Raw genomic sequence first — 19,753 nt, 5'->3', positions numbered from 1 at the left:
TGCTGATCTGCAAACAGCAGACAGTTGTTTGACTCCCCAAAGCAGAAAATATATGGTTCCAGTACCAGTCAAAAGTTTGGACACCCTTTCTTCTCATTCAATGTGTTTTATTCCTTTTTATGATTTTTTTTTCAACTGAATATTGAAGACATTAAAGCAATACAGGACCACATACAGAATTAGCTTGGCTCAACTAACATTCAACTGAATGTCTTTTACTGTCACAAATGACCCAGGCAGGGAGACGAGGAGACGGATGCAAGTGCAGGTAGGGCGAAATAAATAATTAAATAAATAAATAACAAATAAACAAATAAACAAGGAACAAGTAAACACGTAACAAAGATAAACGAATAACCAAAACAAACCAGTGAAACAAGAAAACATAAACTAATCCAACAAGAGATAATAATAACAAATTAAATAGGGAATATATACAAGGGAAAACAACAAGAAGTAAAACTAGACAGGAAATAACAAAAACTAGAAAGGAATAAGGAAGGGGGAAAGCAATGGAAATAAACAGGTAACTATTGAAATAAACGAGAAGTAAACAAAGGAAAATAAACTGGGAATAAACACAGAACAGAGATAAACAAGGAACTAGCACTATGAATAACGAGGGAACGAGGAAAGACAGACAACAGGAGCTGGTGCAAAGACCAGGCCCCCAGCTTTTCCCTTCCAAATCGTGCCCCCGGAAGTGTGCTGCTGAGGGATGAGAGGACCATTTGAGCAAAGCTATCCATTCACTTCCATTCATTTCGGGGTGCCTTTAAACCAATAATAAATGTATTTCCAAGCCGTTTTCGATTATGACACGGCCCGTGTTCTTTTCTACAAAGAACGGATTTTCTGTGATTTGATCCATAAGATTAATAATCTGTTCATAGCTTTAGAAAATAACATTTTTATACAACTATGCTAACGATGACGAGGCTGTAATGTTTGGAGAAGTTGCTCCTCATAATTTAAAAGTACAGCGCTGATTGAATTAGAGCAGGGTCAAAGTAACCTCTTATTATGCAAATATAATACTACTACTAACAGTGATAATACATTGTAGATAGTAAGATAGTAGTAAATAGAAATAAGATCGACTATGAGAATTATAATGTATAGATATAACTGTAATTTATATTACACATTTATTATTCTTATTACTGAGTTTCTAAATGCTTGTTATATAGACAAGCTATGAATATTCTTCAGTAAATCCGTGGACTAATATTGGATATCAGTAATTCTAGTTTATATCTGCTGTTTATTCAATAAAAGCCTCATTCTGGGACGGAATGGAGCTTTTCTCACTGTGGAGTGAATAGTTCTGCGCAGCTCCTATAAACAGTACGGTTGTTTGCGCGGCACGCGGAAGATTCGCGTCATGCTGGCGCCTGCGCAGTCTCTCACTTTCCCGGTTAACGCCCCACGAGAAGCCGATCAGGAAGTGACACGATTGGCCTCACCTGGCTCCGTTGAAATCAGCAGGATGGCTTGGTCCAGTTAATATATACTGTCAGTGGCAAAGAACGACGAAGGACAAGAGACAAAGGAATGTTTTATAGCACACAAGGGAAGTGGAAACACCTGGGGCTAGGGGGCGGAGCTTACAAATGAGACACAGGTGGAAAACTACTGAAAAAAGAAACAGAGGAGCACAGGTCACGTGGGGAAAACACACAGAGACACGAGACAAGGCCAGGACGTGACAGATTATCTATTGAATGTAACTGGAAGTGGAAATTATATTAACATTTTAGTGTTACGTTTAGGGATATACAGTGGTGTAAAAAGTGTTTGCCCTTCATGATTTCTTTTTTTTTTTTTTTGCATGTAGCACATTTATCTCTGAGGGCAGATCTGCACACTTGCACACTTGGTATTTTAATCTCCGGGTCTTCATGAGGGAGAATCACCTGGAATAGTTTCTCAGTGTCTTGACGGAGTTTCTGGAGGTGCTGAACAATAGTTGCTGCTTTTTCATCAGGTTTAGATCAGAGGACTGTGCAGGACAAACAATTTTTTTGTTCACCATGTAATTCTATGTGTTGCTTAACTGGTTTAATGTCTTTAATATTAATCTACAGTGTAGAAAATGAATGAAAAAGGAAAAACACAGAATGCAAAGGTGCGTCCAAACTTTAACTGGTACTATAGATCTGCTGTGTGTAAATCTGTGACTATATATACTGTCCAAATCAGAACATTTGGTTACTTGTTCCTCCTGTTCTCCAGCTCTATTTTTAATAGAATTAATAGATGTTCTGTGCTGCTTCCCAGGAAAGGAGGAGGATGAGTTCTAAACTTTATTGCTGGTTCCTCCCAACGTTCCTCCCTCAGTGTTTGCTCATTACCCGAGAGTGTATTTATGCTGTACTCTCTCTCTCTCTCTCTCTCTCATTCACTCAAAACACAAGCACACACACAGCACAGGTACACAATAATAATTTCATACATACACCAATCAACCAAAGCACATTAACATAACCTACTACATCACCTGTTTCTACACTCAACATCTACACAACATTTTTGAATGTCGTGAACCAAATACCACCCTGAAATATCGTGCTATATTACCCACCCCTAATTAATGATCACATCAGGGTACTACTTATTTCCTATTTTATATCTATTAGAGACAGATTATATCTGTCCAGTATCATCCTCATCAACTTTAATCCTGGATATATGGAGATATCTGGAGTGTATTATTAGTTTCATGACACTCTGGATCATTGATTTCTGTTACAAATCTGATAAAAGTCTTGTGGTTTTTAATATGTCAGTTAGAGGTGTGCCATATTATATTGTATGCAATAAAAAAAATATTTTTTTATTTTGTTGCAGTAGTGTATTCTTGAAATATATATATATATATATATATATATATATATATATATATATATATATATATATATATATATATATATATTTTTTTTTTATTCATTGTTTTGTCATATCGCCAAGGGTATTGCTGTCACGAAAATACTATGAAATATCGTGATATTATACACCATGCAATATAGGAAAATAAAAATTTTGGCCTATGTAAATCTGGACTGAAAATCACTGGACTAGAGGATGACCAACACAAACTGTGCAGTAACGGATTCAGAGCATTTGTCTCTAGCTGTACATCTACGAAATGAAGAAGCTCGCCAGGAGAGTGTAATAGAGTGGACAGTGAGTGAACACAGTGTTTAAAAACTCCAGCAGCACTGCTGTCTCTAATCCACTCTTACCAGCACAACACAAACTAACACACCTCCACCAGATCACTGTCACTGCAGTGCTGAGAATACAGTACATGACCCACCACACAAATAATAGCTGATCCATGGTGGTTTATCCTGTGGGGTCCTGACATTTATTTCTACTGATGATTATAATTATTCTAAACTAATCAGCTCATTTCTTAATAAATTGATTGATTGATTGTTTTGTTTTTAATCTTTAAAAATAAAAATAAAAATGTTCATTTGCATTTTTCTTATACCAGTATTAGAAATATTACACAGTATAATAACCATCACATTTAATACCACAGTGTACCTGACATTCACATATTGCTGCATCCCTACATATGACTTTAAAATAGTAATATTTAGAAACAGGGCACTAGACTAACTTTTTGCACTGGTTCCACAGTCGCACCTATTATTGTTTTTAGAGAAAAAATAAGAAAACGAGAAACACAGAGGCTCTCACCACAATGCTCTTCGTCCGCTCCGTTCTTGCAGTCTCGTTGACCGTCACACTGGAGCATCTGCGGCAGACACACACTCATATTCCCGCAGGGGAACTGACCGAGGGGGCATCCCTCCATCACCTCTCTACTGGCAAACATGGACACTGCTGCTGGGGGAAGGAGAAGAATAGAGAGAAAGACACAAGAGGAAGAGAAACAAACACATATATTAGCTAAAGAGCTCTAAACTCTGACAGATGTTTATGCATGGCTAATTCAAGCAGCACAGTGAAGGACCACTGATAGTGTTTTGTATACGCTTTGTTAGCTTTGTTAGATGGTGAATCTCTCTGGGTAAAAGCAGCGTACCTGACCGCGGCTATTTTACATCACAATGATTTAATACCTGCAGTCTCTGCCAGAACCTCTCCCACCTGACGGCTTTGTAAAACTATGTTATGAAATAATTCCAAAAACGAAACGAAGCTAAAGAGACCCCCGATGCCGAAGTGACAGGTACAATAAAGCCCTTCCTAAATCTTTTTCAAAGTGTTCCACTTCCAGAGGTGGAAGAAGTACTGAAAATTTGTAATTAAGTAAAAGTACCTTTACTTTGCTAAAATTCTACTCAAGTAAAAGTAAAAGTACCCATCTAAAAATATACTCGAATAAAAGTAAAAAAGTAATCAATTTAAAATGTACTTTGAGTAAAAGTTACATAGTTACTTTTAATTATTTGATGTAAAAAAATATTTATTATAAAATAATGTGGAACTTTCAGGCAGTATTTGTTCAGACCACCCCATAAAACATTTTCAAGAACAAGTGGCATAGGTTTCTATGATCCATTTTTTCTTTACTGTTAAAAAGCTAAAAAGTTATGGCCATATATGTGATTATAATCCATATTTTTATAGTTTTACAGTTCATTATTATTTTTTAACTTGCCATTGCTATGCTTTAACTGCTATTTACATTTTTTTTTATATCCAAGCAGATTGTGTAATGTTCCCAATAAAAACTTAAGGAAATATCATTAAAACATGAAAACATACCAAAAGAATGGTGGTCGGCGCATGCGCAGTGCCGTAAAGAAGCACATATCGATGGGTAGCATAACTCGACAGAACACTGGTTCCCCAAAGCACAGCTGATTCACACAGCGTCTCTCTCCCGCTAAACGTAATAAACACTGCTGGGAGAAGTTCAGCTGCGCTGCCATGGAGAACAAAACTCTATTTTTTTTTCAATTCAGACAATTTGATTTTTTTCCCCCCCAGCATTTATTTTTTTACTCAGCAACGCTTTAGTTGAGTTTTCCAATGTAGCAAAGTAAATTACATGAGTCAAAATGTACTTGAGTAAAAGTAAAATGACTTATTTTAAAAAACTACTTTAGAAATCACAAATCACTCATAAAATCTACTCAATTACAGTAACGTGAGTAACTGTAATAAGTAACTTTCCACCTCTGCCCACTTCCAAAACAGCCTCATAGATCTAATGGACTTCCTCCAACATCAACTACAACATGTGTGATTCTGCCAATGCCTAAAAGATTAACTACGGCTCAGTTCCTCGCATTCAATGCTATAATATGGGCAGCAGAGAAATAACAGGCTTGGGGGGGGGGGGGGGGGGGGGGCGTGATACGTTTTAAAATAATTCAGTGTTGAAGAACCTTATCACTAAACAGCCCTCACTGTGCATGAACACGTTATTTCTAGTAAAATGAAAAAGACAGTAATTTACAGTATTATATTTTCTGGTGTTATTTGTTTCAGTCTGTTTATTTAGGTGTCATGTGGTTTTTGTCCTCATGTTCCAGTGTTTCTGTTTACACCTCACTCTTCACCTTCGTCGGTTTCACTTTCATCTTTTTAGAACTATATTTGTTACAGATGCATATTTATATTATATTTCTATGTCACATCAGCCACTTTCATAATCAATATCATTGCACACTGCACTTTACTCTGTTAATTATTTAATGAACATTAGCAACATCTACTGCACTGCTCTGTTTACAGATAGATCTTTACCTTGTATAGTACGTTTTTATAGCCTTATATATATTCTTCTGTGTTTTAATTTGTTTGAATCTGTTTCTTATTGTATTGTGTTGTTGCTGCTGTTTTTATCTATCTATCTATCTATCTATCTATCTATCTATCTATCTATCTATCTATCTATCTATCTATCTATCTATCTGTCTCTCTATCTATCTGTCTCTCTATCTATCTGTCTCTCTGTCTCTCTATCTATCTATCTATCTATCTATCTGTCTCTCTATCTATCTGTCTCTCTGTCTCTCTCTCTCCCTCCATGTGTTTCTGATCAGCTCTCTGTCCAGCTTTTCCGTGCTGAGTGTAGCTTTTTATTTTTTATCTCTTTGTCCCACATTTCCTTCTTCTGCTGTTGTGTGTAAAAGAGCCATTTGTGTGTTTATGTCTCTATTTATATTCAGTATAATTACTGTAACAGCTTTCCTCTCTGTTCTGTGGCTCCACTGATTCCTCGTGTCTGATCTGTTCATGTAAAAACTGTTACTCACCCGTATAGTTATGTACAATATAAACATGTTATACAATTAAAAGAAAAAAAAAATACAAAGGAAGTATAAAGTATAAATTATAAAGTATAAAAAAAGGGAAAGGGGGAAAATGAAAAGGAGTCAGAATAATTAAAAAAATAAAGAAATGAAGGAACAAATTGAAACAAGAAAAAAGAGTACAACAAATAAAGTGAGAAAGAGAACTATAATAGGAATACAGGATCACTGGAGCACTTATTTTCACCATAACATTCATTTATTCTAAAGACCACAACTAGATGGAATGAGACCTTTAAAATATTCATTAATGCTAAATTGATTGACAGATTGGCTGTTTAATGCCTAATCACCCTCTACATGCAAAACCAACTGTTAGGCTCGGAAAAGCTTAATATCTTAAAAACCTTAAATCATTCTTCTCCTCCTAGATAAGAGATAAATATCCTGGATTACCAAATTTAACGCTACTTGCTAAATTAATACAAATAATTTATGGATACTGTGACAGAATGGGCCTGCAAGATATGTTCCCCTAGCTAATTTTAGTCTCCTTCATGCCCCATTTCCACTTATTTTAATCCTGGTCTGCCCCTGCTCTCGTGTTCTCATTGGTTTACACCCTCCCCTTCATTTAACTGTTGTATGAGCTTCACCTGCTGTGCTGGAAATGACTCTAATTTGCAGTAATTCTTCCTCAGCAGAACAAAGTGGTCTGGACAGGCTGTCGCACTACAACAGCTCTGAAATTAAGTGCTTTAAATCTCATCAGCAGTACCTTGTGGGCAAAGCTAGACTTAATAGTGAGATTTTCTGCATTAATGTGGACTAAATAAGACAGATGTTATATGCTTAGATACGCTTAATATGCTTTTCTCATCCTGGTGAGCTCTTGGGCTGCTGCTTTCTAAAGAAGTTTATCAAATAAGAAAAGCAACATCCAGTCAGTAAAATGTTACAGCACTTTTTTAGTTATATAACTAATTTCTCTGCATCTTTTTTTGGTTTATAGATTGTGAAATATTTCGGTGAGTTATTAAAGAAGCACTGAGGATTATATTTTCTGTAGTAACTCCAATTTTCCAGATTCCAGGAAGTTTACCCGATGATTTAACAGAAATAAAATGAAATAAAAATGTGTGGTAATGGTTCTCATCACAACGTTATTATAACATTTCTAAATACTAACATAATGGAACGGTAAAAGTAGCACCCCCAAAACTTAACAATAAAACGTGATGTGGCACGTTGCCAGAACATCAAAATAACTTTAAATAAAAATGCAACAACATCCAGAAAACTAGACAACATTAACTGTAATGTAAAGCATCTATTAAGCTTTATGAAACAGGTCTCACCAATAATGTTAAGAACAGCAAATACGAATATATTATAATGCATTATATCGCTTTCTGGCGTTATAACATTTAATGTTTGAGATTATAAGCATTTATGTATATTTAGAAATGCTTATGTCATGCAGCTTTGCCGTCAAGCTGCCGGCGCTCAGAGGGAGCAAAATTGGCTCTGCTCCCTCTGGGGTGGGTAGATGGCGCTCTCTCCCCGTCACACTTAAGGTGGTGCTGGGCGGCACGAGGCGTCTGTGAGCGGATGTATCGGAACCTAGCCGCTGTGCTTTCCTCCGAGCGCGCTTTGATGCTGCTCAGGCAATGATTCATCCGCAGCAGCTCGAAAAAAGGGGTGATTGACTTCACACGTGTCGGAGGAGGCGTGTGCTCGTCCGCATCCTCCAACGGTCACGGGCGTCACCGGTGATGGGACGCACAAAGGGGTGGGGCAATAGGATATCCAAATTGGGAGAAAATGGGGAAAAATCCGAAAAAAAAAGAAAAAGAAATGCTTATGTCAAGTGTTATAAAGCATTGAATTAATGGTTTATGAAGCTTCATGAATGCATTTTAATGCTTTATAGATACCTGATTCATAGAAAGTGTTACCAATGTTTCTCTTTACTAAGTTGAGAAATTATTGCCACAATATGGATCCGAATGTAACTTAAATAAAGCTACAGTATTCACTGTATACCAACTCTACCCCTTTAAGATTTGGAAAAAGGACTAGATGTTACAATCCCCGGTGTTTGCACCATTTGCACCATGGCTACTTGGATTTCCCACAGGGACACACAAGCAATTACAGTATGTCCCTCAGCATCTCAGGGTATTTCAGCCATTTATTATAAGACACTGTCCGCTGGGGCAGGCCCACCACAGGTTGATCAATCCTGGGGGTGTGTCTCGGGGTTTATCTGTACACCTTAGCAGCCCAGATGGTGTAATTTCTCTTCAACCACAGCCGGTGACAGGTCCTCTCCGCTGTGTCAACGAGCTCTTTGCTTGGCTGTCTGTAAGGCTACACCCTGATTCTGAGCTCCCTGAGAAGCTTTGCCGTTGGGCGGACTTTCACCTTCCATCCTCTGTCTTCCACCTCCCCTGCTAAGCTGGAGTACCGCAGCTGTATCAATAAACATGAATAAGCTGATGCATTAACTGCGCACCATCAGCAAAAAAAAATAAAAAATTATAACCAACATTGTGTCACCCAGAGACTGTAAAAAAAGATGGACGCCGTGTCACCGTTCTCATTCATTCAATGAAAATGAAGCTAAAATCTTCCTCCATGTTGGTGATCCTGAAACCAGAGTCTGCGCAGTAGAGACCAGAGGAGGGAGAAAGACTGTGGAGAGACAGCCTACTCATTTAAATAACCCCACCCCTGAGGGCTGCCTCGAGGTCACAGGCTGCAGAGCGGAGCGGGGCGGAGCTGACGGTCTGTTATTGGTCCCACCCATAACCAGCCCTTTTACAATAACCACACCTTTTTTGAATAGAGCTGAATAACATTTTAAAAAACGAATTCTGTGGGGATATAAAAATTTAACAATATAAGCAGAGGTTACACTAGCTGCTGCATTTAAATAAAGGATGTGGAATTACAGTATATTAGAAAAAAACGTGATTGAAAGTTGTTCTGGTTTGCCATTGAAACCTATGGGGATGGGTGGGGTTACACGGCTTTCTGAAACCGAACAGCAGGGGGCGCCCGACCTGTGGTGGCTTCACTTTAGAGAGACAATGCTCTGTCCAGCTATACACAGTCTATGGTGTCACCATACTCCTTTGTCTCTACGATACTTCCTGTCTCCAATAACATTTGTGAAGCAGCCTGCGATCCAAGATCCACTTCAGGGTTGAATGTTTGGTAAGTCCACACTGTACTTTTCCACTACAGAACAGACCTATTAAGGATTCAAGGATTCAAGGAGATTTTATTGTCATTCGCATCACATGTAGTACATGAGGTGGAACGAAATTGTGATCTCACCATCCAGTTTACACCCAAAGAGCTGTTATTAAAATAGATATATTGATAAAAAAAGAATACAATAAAAAAATAGAATATACAAAATAGATAGATAAATACCCCAAAATAATAAAAAAAAGACTGGTTAGACTGGTTACGCATATTTTTTACATTTGCTGTGCTGCTAAATCAGAAGCAAGATGTGCACGGCATATTATAATTATCATTATGTGGAAGTTGCTCTTGTTGGATGTGTCACACCTGCACCTTTAAGATCAGCCTCGCCGGAGTACTAATAAGCTGACTCCGCCCCTCCCACACACCTGTGGGACATCAGCTTATTACTAGGACTATATATACTGGGACATTTACTCTAGTTGTGAGATATTGCCACACTAGTGTCTTATCGAGCGGTTTAATAGTGTGATTTGTTATTTCTGGTTTTTGATCCTTGCCTGTCTTCGACTACGATTTTGTGATTTATTCCTGGTTTTGAACTTTGCCTGTGTTTTTTTGGATTACGATCTTGCCTCACGTTTTGGATTAATAAAGCCTGCATCATTTACATCCAAACCACCTTGGTTGTTTCTTACAGGATGTGTCCAGACTCACACTCCATCTAAAAACGTGAAACGTGAAATTGTGAGTTGTGAAATCTTTTTTTTTTATTGTTTTTGCTAATTCTTGTTTTTGTATGTATAGCAGCACAGATTACACTCTGTGAATGCTCAATGAAGTCAGCAAAATAAGCGACAGTGTGTGCGTGGATCACTGGCTCAGACACTCTGCCGTCTTTCCTCATTTTCTTTCAATGGCTTCAGTCACCAAGGAGGCCATGTTTTAAGAAGGTGGGTGACATGGTGGCTTGTTGGTTAGAATTTCCTTTCTCTGAGTGCTGGGGTCTTGGGTCAAGTCCCTATCTGAGTGAAGTTTCCATATTCTCCCTGTATTTGTGTGGGTTTCCTCCAGACATTTTGGTTTTCTCGCAGTACAAAGTCTAAATACAGGGAAATCAAATCAATTGGTTGCTCAAGGAACCAAAGAATAATTTAAATAGAACCTGTCAGACGACATGAAGCAGAATAATGGATCTCAAAAAGCAAAATATTAGACGCTGACCTGAAGCAATGTATAAACAGATGAGAAAACAAAGCCATTGACATCTATCAGTCTGGAAAGGGCCTGCAAAAGTAATTTCTAAAACTTTGGGACTCCAGAGAACCTTCCCAGAGAAAGTATGGGAGTAAGTATGATATAAAAAAAGCAAAAACAAAAATCATCTTTTTCACATCACTGTATGTATGTATGTATGTATGTATGCCTGTGTTTGTATTCCCAGTCATTGCTTGTTGTGTCCAGTTGAGAATATGCTCTGTGTGATTGGCTACCACTCTTCTACCACTGCTATACTCATTTCATTCATTCATTGCTTCATTAATTCAAGTTGATTAAATTATAGGTGTGAGTAGATGGCATATATAGGTCTATAAAGTGAGCTTGGAGGGAAATAACTCTGGGACGCTATACTTTCCTGGGGTGACGTGGGCTTAATTCAATGAAACACAGACAAATGGAGGTGCTGATTGGTTGCGAGGTAGTGGTTGATTAGATTGTAGATTGTTTTCATCGTATCTTGGATTATTTCACCTGGGTGAAATGTCTAGATTTTTTAATCAGTGGTTTGGGAGCCTCAATTTATTTTACAATTAATATTTTTTCTTTTTTTTACGCACTTTAATCCTGATTCTGTTTTTTAATGATCATGCCTACTACTTTCGCATTTAAGATTCTGATAAAATGTATTTGCCCAACATCTGTGTACTCACTGTAAGTCTGTCATGAAAAGCAAGGGAGAAGTACACGGCTTTAGAGTGGTACATAATCAGCGCTAGCTCTTGTGGTCAACGATTTACTGGTTGTCTCAGACTATGGAAACATCTCTCTTCTGGTAGGTTAATATGTGATGTTTATGGAACTATATAGAATATTTAATTTAGTAATGTGTTAAACTGTGTTCAAGTTGATGGCGTATCTCTATTTTTAGGTCAAGAAGCTGTCTGAAAGGGATGTTCGGGTGCTAACCCGGATTGTATCCAAAAAAACATAAAACCACGGCTGATCAAATCACGCAGAATTCAATGTGCACCTCAACTCTCCTGTTTCCACCAGAACTGTCCGTCACCACAATCAATTATTGTGCTCTAAAACCAGGTGTTTCAGATTCATTGTCCGACCCCTGTATATTAACAAACAGATTTTTTATAATAAGATGACTAGACAAAACATGAAATATATTGGGGTAATTTTGTATCCAGTCAAATAAAGTCAAAGGAAATGTAAGAAACAGTGGGTGTTATTTTGATGCTGTATGTGATCTGTTACTCTATTACGCACAATACAAAAGTCAACAAATGAGACAGCCTGTAAATCCCAAAGCAAGCAGTTCACTTAGCTTGATGATAAAATGTTCATGATGTTCAACTTAGTAATTAGTAATTCAATCACAGTAACCTTTCGATACAGGTAGAACATGCTGCTTTGTTCAGGTACGTGGAGTTTAATCGAATTACAGGAAAATCTGAAAAACTGTATTAACCTACTGAACATCAAACATGAATACCTGATATTTCCTTCACCACTTATGACTGTAGTGATACAAGAGACAGGCTCTCTTTTCTGTAATAAAAGGTTCAACCATTATATCATTTCAAAGCCTCCTCATCTTCCATTAAAATACAAATACATTGGTATTTGGTTATAAAATCTTGGTTATAAAAGCTTCATAGAAACATGAACAAACTGCCGCTAGATTGTAAGCAAAATGGACCTGCCTGAAAAGATTCATATTTGTTAGTAGAATGTGTGTATGTTAATGAATACAAGTGGTTTGCAAATTGGGTGGGTGTGCATGTTTCTTAGCAATTACCATGCCATTACCATAATCCCTGCCCATGAATTACAAAAATGACAACCATACAAGTATCATTTGGACTAATAAATAATGGCAAATTGCCTTATCATCTCTAAAAAAAAGGAAAGGAAAAAATTAAGCCTAGCATAGTTCTGCCAAGAGACCTCAATGCTTTGACTAATCACCAGCTTCCTCCTGTCTTTAAAAGACCTCTAATCACAAGTCAGAAACATTCGATTCACGTTTCCCCTTCATATCCTCCCCACTGCACCAGTACACTTTCTCCAGTTTGCCCAGGTTTTTTTTTTTTACTTTTATTACAAATGAAAGACTTTTACTATAAATATTGTTTCCCATCAAACTGTAAAGAACTTTCCTAGATTAAAAAGTCTTCTTTCATATCCTTGTCTCTGAAGTCTCCTAGTAGAACTGATATCCTGAGTAAAAATGTACATTTTATTGAATGGAGTTTATTCAAATCAGTGTGTTTTGACTCTACAGGTTTGGCAAGGCATTTAACACACATAGGGGCAGTTTCCCAGACAGGGATTAAGCCTATTTGTAGATTATATTTTCCTTTCAATAGAAAATCTTCAAATTGTTGTGTGATTCAAGACCAGGCTAACTACGCCATAGAGTAACGCTTTTGATGCACATATTAAAGGCCCTATTTTAGAAATAAAATATAGGCAAGCCATAAACCACACACTGCACAGCTCTTTGGTATTGTGAGGTATATGCAATACCAAGTTCTGGTTATAATGGAGGTTTGGAATTTTTCATTATAGTTTAATTTTATTTCATTTTCACTTTTACTCCTCCAATTCACTTAGTTTTAATTAGATTTTAGATAATAGTGCTTAGATTTAGTTACTGTTGTTATTATTAATTCTAGTATTATTTTTATTTCAGTTACTGTGAAACAACCAGCTGTCTACAAACACTGTAACAGCCCACAAGCTAGAAGCCTTAAGTACAAAATATATGTACTGCTGCTTAAAATAGCCAATAGGACACACATCACATCAGGGAGCTCAATCTGAAAAACACATAAACAAACACAGAAACCCGATAAACTCTACTGGTTTCCTTCATTTTGACCAAAATAACCAACTCAGAAATAAAGTAGGAAATGGACCCCCAGCACTAGATACAGATGCACTTTCAGTTTTTTGTTATTTCATTCATTTTCGTGAATGGTAATAACCTTTGCTCTTACTTTGGTGGATTGGTATCTTCAAGGTGCACCAATTCTGCGCTTCTCAGCAGAGGAAGCTAAGCTGCTTTTCACGCTGTAAAAAAGGTACCCAAGCAGGTCATTTAGAGGAACAGCAATGTTATTTTATTGTGTATAATGTTTAATATTGATGTAAAGTTGTGTTTGTGCACTGCTGTGTATCCATGTGTGTGTGTGTGTGTGCAATGAGCACTGGGTATATGCACCTTGAATGTGCATGGCACAACTGCGTTGCTAAGATAGCAATGAACGTCTGACGAATGAGTGTTGGTGCACATGTGTTACCTCACACATGTCACTAGCACCACATCCATTAGCGTAGATATGTTCACAAATGTCTTCGTTATTTAAATGACACAGACGCAAGGCATCAAAATACAGTGTTTACAGAGCGTAAAGGCCTCGGCATACTTCATGCGGAGAAGACGTTCGCGTGGCTTCAGCAAACAATGTGACGTAATTGCAGAGGAAACGAACAGCCGCGGACGTTGCCCAGGGACTTTGTTCGCCGTGTTGTGCACACGGAAGCTGGGCGAACTCCATGGCCGAAGACACAACGCGACAATGCCTGTGATGCCAAGAAAACAAACATGGACGATTTCGAAGAGAGGTTCGCTGAGCAGCGATACCGTCACCTTTATGATTCTTCATCGAGAGATACATACCTGAGCTTGTCTAGACAGCGCGCGATGGGCGATCGTTTTCCGGTAGTCATGAGTCGAAAGCTTGCGAAAGCGCGCTCAACTTCGTGCAATGCTCACGAAATTCGTTTTGCTGGAAGTATGCCAAGGCCTTAAGACAGCACTGATCACACACTTCGCGTAGGGTGTAAGACAGTTGAACTTGAATAAAAACAAATCAGGATCATCACAGCATCATCCCACGAGTTTTATATTAGCCTTAATCTTGACTTCATTGGAACAGCAGCCAGGATACGCTCCTCAAAACTGGCGCTGGCCCTGTGCATTGTTGCTGCGCTTGGTTGTGCACCTTTGAATTTCTGATCTGTCTGCTGTCCTACTGTGACGTTTCAGCATGCACAGAGAAAAGTACAGATAGCACCTGTACAGCTATGGGGATAGCCTAGAATCTGGTAGACTCTGTTCTCAAAGCTGTCTCTAATATATTTTTGTAAATACAAGAAAATGGATAACAGTGGGAAATGGAACGGATAAGTCAACTAACCAGTCATTGTTCACTCTCAGCCAATAAATCTACATGATCTCTACAAGAGCAGGCTAGCAACCTGGTGTACTTTAACATGAATCCTCCACATGTGCTTACTTAAACTGATCAAACAGAATAAAACCTAATGATGTAGCCTACCAGCCCTCAGCTACTGGCCAATCTCCTGAAAAGAGGAGAACGAGGTTGGGTAATCTATCTTTTGTTGAAGTAACACAATCTCAGAGTTCTTCTTTTGCTTGATTTCCACCACTTTCCCCCTCGGCGAGTTTAGGAGTGTAATTCCACCTGTTTCTGCCACTCCAAACACTCCCCCGGTTCTAATCCTGTCTAGAGTGATTTGATTCTGTATGAAACCCAGTTATTCACTATATACAATACAATTTCCTGCAACTGGGTCAGCTCCCTGATGTCCAGAGACAAGTTAAATACTCCATACTTTTATTCGCATTGATTCTGAAGTTAAATTACAAAAATAAATATCAATTGCTTATTAAGTCTAGGAGAAACAAATAAACAAAAAAATAACACATAAAGAACAAAGTCAGCGTACAAACATGTGTGGCAACAAAAAATAAATCCTCAAAAGAAACCAAACAAAAGTAAGTCAACAGGCCAACAAACAAAGGCAAATAGTTTGGTGGGAGAGAGAGAAAGAGAATATGGTAGAGGGCTATAAATCATCTCCCAAGTGTCAATCACAAATGTCACCCAAGCAACACCCCACTTAAACCCACACTGCCCCCACAGGCCAGGTAGACTGCCAACACAAAAGGCCCTATCATACATCTTGCGCAAGGTGTGTCTCTATGCTCTTTGCAACCTTACACACCTTCTACCAGAAGCCAGACTCTCATTGGAAGCTGCAGGAAGTGTTTAGAGGCTGTTATTTCTGTTAAAGGAAACTACTACTAAAAATGTATGTAATTTTTCTGTTGGGGTGCCCAAATTTGTGCACCTGCCTAATTTTATTGAAAGAAATATTGCAAACTTCATTTCACTTCTCAAATATCTCAGTGTTTGTCTGCTATATGATATAATTCACTAAAATTGTTAATCTGAACAGCCAATCATTTATAAAGGAAAATATTGAAAATGATCAGGGGTGCCCAATCCTTTTCATACCACTGTATGTTTACACAAAACGCTCCATAGTGCAGCCTTAATAATGCTTTCCTGTATGCAGGGGTGGATTTTACCACCGCGCAAACCACGCAATTGCTTGGGGCTCTGAGATCAGCAATTGCTTGGGCCCCCTTCTGGCCAAAAGGTTAGCAAAGAAAAGAAAAGAAAAAAAAAAGAAACGCATTATTGCTTTTTTGTTTGACACAAAAGAGACACCGTACATCCAAGTTAAGCTAGGTGAGGCAGACTAAGGTAGCTTCGGTACAACCATGAAACGGTCTTATCCCAGCGCTGCCCAAAAAAGAAAGAAAATTAAGGAAAGGAAGTCCAGCACAGAAAGCCTGACAAAGCTCACCAATTTTTTCGCAATAGCAAGCGCCGGGGAACGAGCCGATCTCCGTGGCTGTTTGCACATTGTAAGTGCTGAGGAACGAGCCGATCTCCGTGGCTGTTTGCACGTTGTAAGTGCTGTGGAACGAGCCAATCTCCATGGCTGTTTGCACATTGTAAGTGCTGTGGAACGAGCCAATCTCCGTGGCTGTTTGCACATTGTAAGTGCTGTGGAACGAGCCAATCTCCGTGGCTGTTTGCACGTTGTCAGTGATGTGGAACGAGCCGATCTCCGTGGCTGTTTGCACGTCGTCAGTGCGGGGGAACGAGCCGATCTCCGTGGCTGTTTGCACGTTGTCAGTGATGTGGAACGAGCCGATCTCCGTGGCTGTTTGCACGTCGTCAGTGCGGGGGAACGAGCCGATCTCCGTGGCTGTTTGCACGTTGTCAGTGTGGGGGAACGAGACAATCTCCAGGGCTGTTTATTGCATTTTGCTTTACAAAAGAATCCATTTCATCAGGGCCCCTGGAAAAAACATTGCTTGGGGCCCCAGAACTTCCAAATCTGCCCCTGCCTGTATGAAAAAGTCATGAAGCTAGCTTCTTTTGCATCTTTGTTCTCACTTATTTCAGTCAATTTTAGCATTTAGCACTGTGATCTGAGCTTGTGTCATGTCTCTACCTCCTTCTAATATTATGCTGTCCTTCTTGCTGTTTCAGCATCTTGCCCTGTATTTTCACAGTTTCTCAGCTGCTGACATCTATTTACAATGTGTTGATGAAGGAGAAAGGAATAATGTGTCCAAGAATAGCACATTAGCACGTCTTCAGACACACAGTATGAAGACTGATAAAAATGACGTGATAATGATTAAAAATTATGCAGACTATGGGGTAACTTGATGGGCGGACGATATGATTGACAATTTCCCTAATTTGATCTATAACTTCAGTGATAGGCCTTGACTGGTTGACCACATGTTAATTTCATGAACAGGTTAATATGTTCCATCAATTTGTTTTGTATTTAAAGTTTCTAATCTGCTAATTCTTGCCAGGTGTCTTCTGTGTAAATCTGGGCTGCTTATTCCTCGTCCTAGAGATCTACCTCCATGAAGATCAAGAATGTTCATGCTTGTTAAGGCCTTAAATACCTGCAACAGGTGTTTAAGATTAAAGGAGTGGGAGCGTAGACTCAGGGTGGAAGCTCTTCAGGACCAGGAGTGCATCCTTGGTGGGCTGCATTTCTCGGCAGCTACGTCAAAATGAAGGATGCTCGAAAGGTAAAGGATTAAAGGCTACGTTCACCTTACCATGCTGAAGTGACTCAAATCACATTTTTTGCTCAGTGTGCCTCAGAACTGATTTTTTTTATCAAATTAGATTTAAGTCACTTTCATATGTGGTCCTAAATCAGATGCGTATCAAATTCATTGACATGCAACATGTGAATGTGAATGGTTAAATTTGGAATTCAGGCGTCTTTTTGCTTTTATGCATACCCTACGTACTTCTCTCTTGTACCCACACATCCTTTGGTGAAGCTGTCAGCTACAGCTGAAAAAACAGCAAAACCTTTGAATGTGTGAATGTGAACTGTTAATCTGAGCAAAAAATCAGATTTGAGCAATGTGGCTTGTAATGTGAGCATGTAGTCATTGACAATGTTCTGAGTGATTCAAAGGACGCAACTGATGTATCCTTTGCAGCCCTGGTTTTCCCACAATTCACTGTGCCTGTGCAGAGCAAGAAAAACCGCACAACGAAAATTTAGCATAAATGGCGGGAAATAAAGACTCTGGAGCAGAGTTTTAACTTGTTTTAAATTACTTTTGAGAAATTATGAAAGAGCACATAAGTTTCGTGTCTCAGAATAATCCCGTGACATTTGTGCAATGTCACCATGAAGCATCAATAGAACTTCAATAGAATTTCATATGAGTGGCCACCTGGCTACTGAGAAAGAGTCTGTTCTACTGTGGATCTGTCCTACCTCTACAGTATCCTTTGGAATTGGTTGCATCCAGCCGTATTGGCAATACAATACAGTCACATAAGCCTTTCAACAGACATAAAACAATATAAGTCACTACGATACAATGAACATGAGCATAAAAGCCAGTAAAATACTAAAACAAATATAAAAAAATAAGATTTCTGTCCACATCCTTATCTGTTAGCATTAAGAAGTGTGATCGATGCAGGTACAAACAAATTTCTGTACCTCATTAGACTTTGGCACTCTGAATCTCCTACCCGAAGGGAGAAGCTGATACTCTGGGAAAAGTACATGGTCGGGATCAGAGGTAATTCGCTTTGCTAACCTAAAAACAGACTCCTAAAAAACTGCTTCAGGAGTGGAGTACTGGCTACCACCAATAATTGTCCAAGCAGTTCTCATGACCTTAGCTAGTTTATTCTTTAGCTGCACTGAGAGATTGCAAAACCAAACAGAAATACCATTTCTTAAAATGCTCTCTAATATGGACTTGTAAAACAGGATCATGATCTTCTGATTCACTCCGAAGCTTCTTAGTCTCCTCAAAAAGTACAGTCTCTGCTGCAATCTAGCACACAGCTACTCCACATGCGTTGACTACCCCAATGTACTATCAATGTAGACACCCAGATCCGTATAAGAAGAAACCTGAGGAATAGTGCTGTTCTGAATAACCACTGGACTGTGGTTTCCAATTCCCTTGGGGTCAAAAACAATTTCCTGTGTCTTTGCCACATTTAAGTTAAGTTGATTCACGCCACACCATTCCACAAATCTATATATTTCTGCAAAATAATTAGTAAGGCTGTCGTCATGCTGCACCAAACTAAGAATAGCAGTATCATCAGAGAATTTGAACAGAAAGTTATCTGGGTATCTGCTTTTACAATCATTAGTGAAAAGTGTAAATAGCAGTGCAGAGCTGATACAACCTTGGGGGACCCCTGTACTTAGCGTTTTGACTTCTGAAAGACAATCGTTTACTTTAACCTGCTGTATCCGATTGGACAGGAAGGAGAAGTACCAATTAGAGGTTAGATCGGGCCCAAAAAATCTGACCCGACCCAGCCCGAGCCTGTGCACGTTCTGCCCAAGCCCGACCCGAACCATAAACTGTCTGTTTTTGGGCTGTTTGAATGAGCAAAATATGATCAGAATTATGTTAAATAACACTGTAACATAGAAGCATAGAACTATTATTTAAATAAAATGATTTTTAAGAACAGCTAAACACAGTGCTGCAGGTCAAACGCGGAGGGGTTCACATGTGTGAGAGAGAGAGAGAGAGAGACAGAGAGAGATTTGTGTGTTCTGGTGTATGAGCTACTCACAGGTAAAGGTTCTATTTTATCTCCTCGTGCTCATATTCTAGTCCCACACATAATTCTGCAGTTTCTCAG

The 19,753-nt window shown here is 38.7% G+C and overlaps 1 protein-coding gene across 1 annotated transcript in view; it reads right to left on the bottom strand.

Annotated features, from left to right (window-relative positions):
• Nucleotides 1–19,753, bottom strand: part of rxfp2a (relaxin family peptide receptor 2a) — a 159,265-nt gene that overhangs the window by 103,014 nt on the left and 36,498 nt on the right. The window contains exon 2 of the mRNA XM_049468936.1: nucleotides 3,712–3,858. Within this exon, the coding sequence (XP_049324893.1) occupies nucleotides 3,712–3,858 (147 nt within the window). The remainder of the gene's footprint in view (nucleotides 1–3,711; nucleotides 3,859–19,753) is intronic.

Source organism: Astyanax mexicanus, chromosome 20, assembly GCF_023375975.1.
Source record: "Astyanax mexicanus isolate ESR-SI-001 chromosome 20, AstMex3_surface, whole genome shotgun sequence".
NCBI lineage: Eukaryota > Metazoa > Chordata > Actinopteri > Characiformes > Acestrorhamphidae > Astyanax > Astyanax mexicanus.
The sequence above is the reverse complement of the archived record's forward strand: the minus strand, read 5'-3'. Positions and strand labels throughout refer to the sequence as shown.